The following is a 9,929-nucleotide window of genomic DNA, read 5'->3' as shown; positions in this document are numbered from 1 at the left end:
AATTAGAATTTGGGCAATCTTGTCACTGGTTATACTAGCTTTCCATCGCCCAGACTCAAGTTACGGGAGTCAAACACATATTGATTGGGAGGGGGTGGGGTCAGTTTTACGATACCCAGCATTTTACTCTAAACTATATAGAAAATTATATACAGGTATAATTTTTTTTTTAAATGAATGGGATCAATTAACTTGTGCTCATTAGGTGCTATGAGATCTCTTGTACACCCTACTGTCCCTACATTGTCAATGCTTGGGCCATAATCTCATTTGGTCGATTCCAAATGCACCAAGCTAGCTTAAAACTGAAAGCGAGCTGTTGTTATGGTAGGTTTGAGGCTAGATGCAAAATAGCTTGGTTCGGATCTGGTGTCAGTTTGTCGTTTTGATCTGTACCAGGGATTCAAACCAGGCAGCTTCTGTTACATTGCAAGCAAAAAACATATGATGGATAGATTCAGCTTTTTGGCCACACAAATAGCATTTGAGATTTATTCTGTAGATTCTAGAGTGCAGCATGCACGGCCATTATGGGCAAAGCCCTGTTACAAGCTCTTCAAATAATTATCTTTCCTCATTGCACTAGTACAAAAAACTCCTTCACCGACCCTTAATCACCGACTATTTTAAGCAAAGCATCAGTGTTGCTCACACTACACTGACCCTTTTATTAAATAATAGTCAGCGTTGTTGTTCAACACTGACTATTTTTCAAAAAAGAGTCTGTGTTGAACACCAACATTGACTGTTTTTCAAGCGTCAGTGTTGATTACCAACTCTGACGCTTTAAAAATAGTCAATGTTGGTGATCAACACTAACTGTTTTCTAAAAAGAGTCAGTGTTCTCAACACTGACTCTTTTTAAAAAACAGTCAGTGTTGGTACTCAACACTGACTCTTTGTAAAGCGTCAGTGTTGAGTAGCAATACCAACACTGTACCTTGAAGGCTTTGTTCTCTTGATTCTCTGACAGGCGAGGGTTCATAAGGGCTCGCCTAGACTCCTCTTGGTCGATTCTTGCAACGACATCATCAAAACTTGGCATCTCAGTTGAGGCCAAGATTGAGATCGAATCGCATCATAGCTCGGATCGAGTGCCCCCAGATAAGTAAAAATTAAGTCTTGCTCAACTCTTTTTTGTGTTTCAATTGGGGCTGTGGTTGGTGGTAGATAAATGTTGAGTTCTTCCCATTTGGACATGATTTCGGTTACCAATTCTAAGGTTACCTGTTCGCCTATCCATCCTAGTTTGTTTAATTTTGCATAATTTGGCGAATTTTGGATAGAGATCTGTTTAATTATCCATGCCATGCTGTAAAAGTAGGGTCTTGTTTGTATATTTTGAATTGGATGAAATGCCACTTAGTGAGAATTAAGAAGTAAATTTAGTTATTTTAGTTGAGTTATTAGTTCATCTGGATTCATTACACTTGTCGTGAATAGAGATTGAGTGAAATCACTGGACTATATGCCGTGGTATAGCTTAAGGCATCTAAATGTAACTCGAAGCAAATTTGACATCCTTTTGATCCATAATTCTGTTGTAGCAATACTGGTACATTTCATCTGCATGTCTCTTATGCATCCATAACCCATTTTTACTTTAACCAAGTACATAATTTAAATGGATTTTCCATTTTAAACATTTTTTAACCAGGATGACGGGTCACCAGTCTCAATATTCTCTCTTTCAGGGAGTAGTTCACAAGACAGGCATTTAGCTGCTGGTCGTAATTATGGCGTGAAGAGATTACAGACAGTAAGTCTCTTGCTACATTCTACTCAGAGGTAATTCAACTTGCTGTTAATCTCTCTTTCTTTCTCAACATATAGCTTATATGCACAACTAATTCTGAATAATGAGGCCGTGAATAGCCCCATGCTGGTAACTATTACTGTTCATGTTATCTGAATCTCACTAGGCTTGTTAAAGGCTCAAAACTTTTTGTTGCTCGACACTTCCTAATAGGAAAATAATGTACCTTTTGTAGCAATATGACTGGTTAGTGGGAGCCCAATTAATGTATCTTTTGTACATTAATTTCCTAGATAGCTGGAATTTGTATCTGCCTAATTACAAGGATTAAGCTAGATAATTGGTACTTCTACATCTTGGATTCCTCTACATAATTGGTACTCAATCTCTAATTTTCTTAAAAAAACACCAGATATGCCAGCTACAATTTCAGAAAACATACTAGAAGTCTAAAAGTTGAAAGCTTCAAATGGATGCTGCTGTTTAATTCGTTGTTACTGTTACTTCGCTAAAATTGGGATCATATGGCTTTTGCAATATTGAAATTCTGTTTTATGGTGCTAGCTTGATTTTGTTGCATATAGTGCCTTATTTTTAAACTAGGCTTTCTATATATGTTCATTTCTATTCTGTTTGTAATTTTTATTTTTGTTGTTTTTCAAGTCATTAGTATTTCTTTTGTAAAATAGGAAATGATGGCAGGGAGATGGGTACACTTCTTGTATAGGTAATAGGTGCATCTCTTTTTTCTCAAAAAATTATTTTTATAGAGGCAAGTAGTACAGACTGGTATAATACCAGCATACCCAAATGCCAGTGAGTGATTTAAAATTTTCTCTGTATTTAGATTTCTCTTCTACATTAGTGTATATTGTTCTTATGAAGATTTATACAATTTATCTCATGACCTTTACAGTGCTTGTTCCTTTCATTTTGCTGAAATACACAACTGAAGGGTATTTTTGGTCTTTTAACCTGCCTGTCTTGTGATTTTTGCACAGGACAGCCCATAAGTCCAAATTTCTTGTTCTTTATACCAAAATTCTCAGTAGGATGCAACCTATATTTCATGTTTTTCTGTATTTTTTAGCCATGGTTTCTAATAACTTTTATAAGAGGAGAGTTTCAGCCTAGTACCAGTTTTTATTTGCTGACAACCTTTTTTGTAAAATTTGTACAGGGCAGACTACAATTCTGATTTGGGTGTTCTCGGTACCAAAAGTTTCAGGAAAGCACAATCTATATCCTCGAAAAGTTTCAAGAAATTAGAAGACCTAAATCTATGTTTATTACGTTGAATAGGCCTCGTCAATTGAATGTCATCTCTTCTCGGGTAGTACTATCCTTTATATTAGTTATAGGTTGCAAGAAAGAGAAGCATTTTTTATTTAAGTCAAGTAAATAGGTTTTTGATGGCAATTAACTTGGATAATTTGGTGTCTTGTGTGTTTTGTGGATATATGACATGTAATTTGAATAATTTTTAATGGCAATTAACTTGTTTGGTGTCTTTTGTTTGTGATTGTGGCATATTAATTTTTTAATGTCAATAAATGTTGAATGGTAATATATGGCTAGCAAAAATATGGAGGCTAGCCCAGAATCAAACAGAACCATGCCAACACTGACTGTTTTTAAAAAGAGTCAGTGTTGGTGCTCAACACCGACTCTTTTTAAAAAGAGTCGGTGTTGAGCACTAACACTGACTCTTTTTAAAAACAGTCGGTGTTGAGTCTCAATACTGACTCTTTTTAAAAAGAGTCGGTGTTGAGCACCAACACTGACTGTTTTTTAGCAGTCAGTGTAGGGTAACCTTCACTGGCGCCGACTTTACTGACGCTGCAATAACAATCGGTGTAGGGGTATTTGAGCAGTCAGTGAAGAGGTTTTTTGTACTAGTGTTGTATGATCTTTCAGTTAGCTGTTCTGATATGATATCTTTACTAAGTGCAGTTTGTACGGCATATGACTTGACCGGATTGAACAAAAGACACATCTAATTTATCTAGCTTGTGTGTATAAAAAAAAAATTATGTCATTGGTCTCAAATCTTTCTGAAGTTCTGGTTTAATCAATGCCTCAGCAAATATGCTCCTTTCGTAATCAATCAATTCATCCTACTCGAAGCAATGCAGTGTGAATTTACCTTTGCATTGCAACGAATTTTTTTGCATTTGGAACATTTGTAGATTCTTCCTTTTTCATTTGGAACATTTGTTGATTCTCTCTTCTTTTCTATCTCTTGGCAGCTTATCGTTGTTTCCATACCATTTATTTTTGCAAACAAATTTGACTTAATTATTAGCAGTTCATTTCTATCCCTATATTACCTTCCTCTTCTACTTCCAAGATTTTGTCAAGTTGGGAAATTGCTTGGTTTCTACTTGCAATGGGCTTTTCACTCAATTGATCGACACAAATAAAGCAAGTAAGCAACTCCACAGATTAATTTATGCTGCTTTTAACTTTTTTGATGAGTTATATGATTATATCATAATTGGCTCACATATAATCTAAGTTATCTTTTGACATTATATAGAATGCCACTTGTTGTGTCATGCAACTTCAAGTCTGACATGGCTTGCCGCATATTATAACACAGATATTACAATAACAGTAATACAGCATCTCAAATTATATATAGATTGCACTATATATGCTGAGGCTCCTCTCCCAGTAAAAGTGCCTTAATTATTTTGTCCTTCATGCCATCAACAGCATCGAAAAGGTGACCACCATTTGGTATCTCATGATATTTTATCCATGGTAATTTCTTCGCAATATACCTCTGAATCTCAACCTGACATAATGTATCTTCTCTTCCTGCCCACAAATGCACCGATCCTTCATTGTTTGGGAATGGATTTTCAATGTGCGTTGGATCAAATTCCCAGTTACTAAACACCACCATCACGTCACGGTACAGAGATTCATGAATTCCCTGTTGTCTTGTCTTCCTCTTATACTGCACGCAAGTTTACTTGCTCTATTAGTTGCGTGAGATTATGGTAATATGCATATTACAGATTGACCCGTGCTACGGGTTTATATCTCTATTTTTAAAATTTGTTTAGTTGATCCGAACAGTTAAATATGATTTTCATATGAAAATGTACTTGAAGGTCAAATTTTTCATTTTTTGCTATTTTTTTAAATAGATAGAAAATCACTGATTTTGGATGGTCCAAAATTTTCAAATCAAGTGATTTTCTATCTATCTAAAAAAATAGTAAAGAAATCTTAAAATGTAGAATTTAGACTGCAAGTATATTTTAATATGAAGGAACGGTTCAGATTGACTATTTAAACTACAAAAAAGGAGATTTGTGTCCATAGCATCAACCGGTGTGTAATATGTATATTACCATAGCCTCACTCCTATTAGTTTCACATTTAGAAAAGCTTTTATGCGGATCAGGTAAGCATATATATATGCCTCATGTTGCCCCCATTTTGGAGTCTACTTGGGTGAATACAAGCTTGTATTAGCAGTATTCATCCTCAATGAGTTTAATGTAGCCATATTCACCAATAAATTTGTTTACAAAAAATAAATGGATATACATAATTGTCATTTTGTCCCATAAGCCTACAAATTTAGAAAACCAACCAAACCTAGCATTTCATGAAATTTGATAGTGGAGGGAAGGGGAAAGGAAAGAAACAAACCTTATCAGACTGTTGTGTTGAACTTTGCTTTTTTTCAATGATCTCAAGGACCTCAAGATCTGATTTGGAGAGTGTTTCCCTGGACCCTTTGCCAGTAATAGTTGGAGATGGTTTAATCAACTTTTGCTTCATCCAACCGTAAAATAGGAACGGTAAATTGTGCGCCACCCAAAATGCCATTTGATCTCCAATGTCTAATTTCTTGAACACTGATTTTGATAGATCAGCAGGAAGTGAGGGCCACCAGTAGTTCACTGCTGGTACCACCAGCGCAACACCAAGTAACCTATCAAAATTCACCATACTTCAGAAGTTACAGTATTGATAATATATTTTACATTTGTACTGGCAACCAATCTGGAATTCTATTGTCACTGAAATGGACCCTTTTATCTGGAATAAGTAAGTTACAGGTTACTGACAGACTCATGCCAAACAACAATTTAGATTAGATAATGGCTGATATTTATGACTACTATTTTTAAAAAGGACCACACCCTCACAAAGCAGGAACAAAATATATCTAAGTAGAAAGCACCTGTAAGTTAGATAGCAGCTGATGTTTATGACTACTATATACCTTATTGGAACGGCGAGTAAGAGGTATTTATTACCTGTGGGGAATGTATTTGAGGCAGCTATAAGCTGGGTATCCTCCCATTGAACCCCCAATTAAATAGAATTTGGGACCCAACTCTAGCTGCTCTGCCAATTCATCTATGTCCATTGATTCACTCTTAACAGTTCTTTTCGGGTTCGGGTCACTCTCCCCATACCCGGCCCTGTCAAATGACACAAAGCAAATCCCCAATTCTTCCACCAATTCCTGTGAATCATGAATTATGAATATACTATGATTCTTCTCTCTCTATTAACAACCTTTTTTTTTCTTATTTGAAACTTGAGTTTTGATTTTTGTAGCTTAATCTGACCTGGGATGCCGGAGGAGGGTCACCGGGTTCACCTTTATCGCTATCAAAGCCATGAACAATCACAATTTTATAGTTGGCCTTCTCTTTTGGTACTCCGGTTTCTCTATATGCAAGATACCTTCCATCTTTCAGCTTTATGCGTGGAGCAGTAATGGAGGGTCCACCAGGGCTGCCGCATATCAAAGGAGGCGGCGGTTTTATGAAATTATATGCCCAGCCTAGTAATGCTATCAGAAATACTGCCAATAATTCTATGAGCATTTTGGTTTGAGTATGAGAAGATTTAAGAGTTACAGTCAATTTTAATGTACAAGGCTTGTTTTTATAACGCACAGTTGTGATAATGATGCTATTCCTAAGAAAAGAAGTTGAATATGACAAACGGTCCCACCTAACCTAAAGGTTATTGGTAATCTCTCAATTCTAAAAACCCGGATTTAGTGTAGCTAGTGCAAAGTGTCTATAATTTTTGTAATAAGAAATAAATTAAAAGAATATGAAAAAATATGAACCCGGTTGTATATTAATTGAATACAAAAATTATTTTTTTATTGTGTTTTCTTTGTGCGAAGCATATGAGTTCCTGTACATAGAAGAAGCAACATATCAACAAGCTTATCAGTGTGCATATGACCGTTATTGATGCCAAATGATACCACTAGTAAAGGGAAAAATAACAAATCACATAAAAATTTATTTTTAAGTGACGTGATATGACTAAAATGATAAAAAAATAATACAAATTTTCACGTAATATACATACATGACGTGATTAAACATGACATGATTGATCATGTTTAATTATTTTTTTCAAGTTTTAATATAGTTCATAGAAATTAACAAAAATAGATATAAAAAATAAGAAATTATTACAAAATAAATTATAATAAAGAAATAATTTTGGAAAAAGTAGTCATGTAATGTGTGATATGACGTGATGTGATGTAACTAAGATGATAGAGAACAGTCACGTCACACAATTCACATAACTGACACACATAACGTGACGTGTCGTAACGAAACATGTAACATGTAATTAATTTTCTTCACTAGATAACACTAACTTTTGCGAATTTGATATTTTTGTTCAAAATTTTATAATTTTTTAGTAGAAATAATTTCATTACTAGTTGCTACATCTATTATTCTGCTAAAATTTTCAGATTTCTTCACAATTGAATATATATATAATAACTATTTGCAATGACGAAACCAATAGAACTCTTTTTCATATACAACAAATAATCAATAATGAATAACACTTTTCTCTTTTCTAGAACAAATTAAAGAGATGACGTTAATTTCTCAGAATGCCACTTTTCCATTTTTAAAAAAATAAGTTGAATATTGCTCCAATTACATTAAACTTTTGTTGTATGATTCATATTTGAATAATTATTTGAGTCTTCGCACTTCAGTAACTCCAAAATTCCCACAATAACATTAGAGCAATGAATCTAGTAACTTCCAGATTCCCACAACAATATTAAAGGAATAATATACTATGATCCCTATTAATTATCTCTTATTTTTCATTGCATGCATTGCTCGAAAATTTATTAATAATTTTTTTCTCATAAATTGTGGTGTACATATCTTTCAATTTTAATTTTTATCCGAATCAAGATATAATTTCCAACATAGTACTGAATTAAAGAAGTCCATGTTGGAAAATTTTGTGTAAAATATAATTCAAGATATACTTTACTACTAGCATCCCATTAAGTTCTTTATTTCTTTTTTCTCACTTGCTTGTCAGATATGTGCTCAACAATAGTTAATCACACTTACCGGTATTCGCAAAGACAAGTTGAAAAACAATTATGGGTCGGTGTGCTAGCATCGGGACAACTCCTCCTTTCTCACTTCATCTCTATTTGTGGAAATATGGGTGTATATATACAAGATATCAGAATATCCTGAACTGCTGCATATATAGGTTGGTTTCACATCTATTAATTAAGTTGCACCAATTGTGCTTCATCCATTCAGAAAGAGTGCACAAATTGTGGGAACATAAATTATGCGGCACAATATGATTTAGTCCATATTTAATTTTTAAAATTAACATATAAATTTTGGTCCAAATAATTTGGCATGTAAGAAATTTCTTCAGAGAGAAAGATGTAGTTAATTAACATTTTTTATGAAGCAGAGAAAGGGAGGTAACACAGTTCGCTAGGGAAAAAAGTTCTAGAACTGTTGGTTATCCAAAAATCGAGAGTTCGATTCTCTCTCGTAACTTCACAACTTCTGCGAAGATTATAAAAAAAAAATTGAAGCATTAATTAAATATGTTCTACTAGGCTACTAGGCTATTAACAGCACTAAATGAGAACCCTAAATTGCCAAACAATTTTTTTAATACATAATTCCATGACTTAATTATGAGCCTTTGCCATTTCTCACTACTACTACAAAAAAAACCCTTTTATGTCGGTTAGAATCGCGTTGTGCCATCGGGGTCCGATCCAATGCATATCGCCCCGATAGGAAATGTAGACATCTATGCTATTGAATCAAAACAGATGGCGTTAATCAATATACCATCGACAGCACACCTTTGGCCATCGAATTTGACGAACCCAACGCCATCACTTTTGTTTCTCCAACCAACGGCAAATGTGATTAACGTTGTCCACTGAATTTCAATAGCCGATTGCAATAGTATTTTGCACCATCTATTTTGTCTGTGTTGGCGTTGGCAAATCCTTGAATTCTAGTGGGTCATTAATTTCTGGACCAATGGTGATGTATATATAATTATTATTATTTTTTACTATTAATTCTAGTATTACAAGCTAGCCTAGTCATTTTTAAAATAGAGCTAGCAAAGCAAAGATAAACATGCATGCGCTCATTCCATCATACCCATCTCTGAACCAACAATTAAAAAAATATACAAACACAAGTACTCCAACATATAATATATATCAATCCTTGTCACAAGCAATATCTAAAAAGATTTTACGACAACTATTAAACATACAGAAAACTAAATATTCATTGTACCAGAAAACTAAAAAGAGTTTCCAACAATTATTAAACATACAGCCAATAAACACAGCAATAGTTCATTGTACCAGAAAACTAAATGTTCTTACCACAATTTTAAAACCAACAACAAATTAATTAAGCGTTTGAACACAAGAACCTGACAACAATAACTGTTTCAAACCACAGACAACAACTTGTCAAATCCTTCCACTGCCAAGTACCTACACGATAATTAAACTAATGGAGAGCGATTTATTTCTTTTGCCAAAAATACTATAAACCGCGGAATTATGCAAAAACACTATTCACGGAGAAAAAGACAAAAACCCGTAAACACAAATTTTCGGTTACTCAGTTTCATCAATGAGCAAAACTGAAATACCGCAAAATTCGGGAAAACACTATTTATCAATCCCGTAAATATACTTCACAACAACCCGCAAGATTATACGTCAACTATATATAACTTTTTTTTCTCAACCGAAACACTATTTGGGAGAGAAACCGAGAAAATGAGAAAATACTGATTCGTTTCGACACGAAACGATACGAGTGAATTAGTATTTTAATCTCTT

General features: G+C 34.2%; 1 protein-coding gene and 1 long non-coding RNA gene across 2 annotated transcripts; one reads left to right on the top strand and one right to left on the bottom strand.

Moving 5' to 3' along the window:
* The first annotated feature begins 941 nt into the window (after positions 1–941).
* Positions 942–3,266, top strand: LOC144575728 (uncharacterized). Its single transcript, XR_013518510.1, has 4 exons — positions 942–1,788; positions 2,050–2,133; positions 2,446–2,483; positions 2,937–3,266. It is a non-coding gene; the product is annotated as an uncharacterized LOC144575728 (long non-coding RNA).
* An 867-nt stretch (positions 3,267–4,133) lies between these two features.
* LOC144575971 (uncharacterized) lies at positions 4,134–6,703 on the bottom strand. Its single transcript, XM_078326244.1, has 4 exons — positions 6,358–6,703; positions 6,040–6,251; positions 5,426–5,711; positions 4,134–4,721 (listed from the first exon to the last, which is right to left on the bottom strand). Exons 1-4 carry the CDS (start codon positions 6,616–6,618, stop codon positions 4,407–4,409), a joined length of 1,074 nt encoding a protein of 357 aa, XP_078182370.1. The 5' UTR covers positions 6,619–6,703; the 3' UTR covers positions 4,134–4,406.
* Between the last annotated feature and the right edge of the window lie 3,226 nt (positions 6,704–9,929).

This window comes from Carex rostrata, chromosome 24 (genome assembly GCF_964058835.1).
Source record: "Carex rostrata chromosome 24, lpCarRost1.2, whole genome shotgun sequence".
NCBI lineage: Eukaryota > Viridiplantae > Streptophyta > Magnoliopsida > Poales > Cyperaceae > Carex > Carex rostrata.
Note: the sequence above shows the minus strand (reverse complement) of the source record. Positions and strands in the feature narration are given on the sequence as shown.

Coding starts and splice junctions, on each gene's coding strand:
- LOC144575971 (XM_078326244.1), bottom strand. CDS start 6,618: ATGCTCATAGAATTATTGGCAGTATTTCTGATAGCATTACTAGGCTGG. Junction 5,712..6,039: donor CTCAAATACATTCCCCACAG/GTAATAAATACC, acceptor GAATTTTGATAG/GTTACTTGGTGTTGCGCTGG. Junction 4,722..5,425: donor CAACACAACAGTCTGATAAG/GTTTGTTTCTTT, acceptor ACTTGCGTGCAG/TATAAGAGGAAGACAAGACA.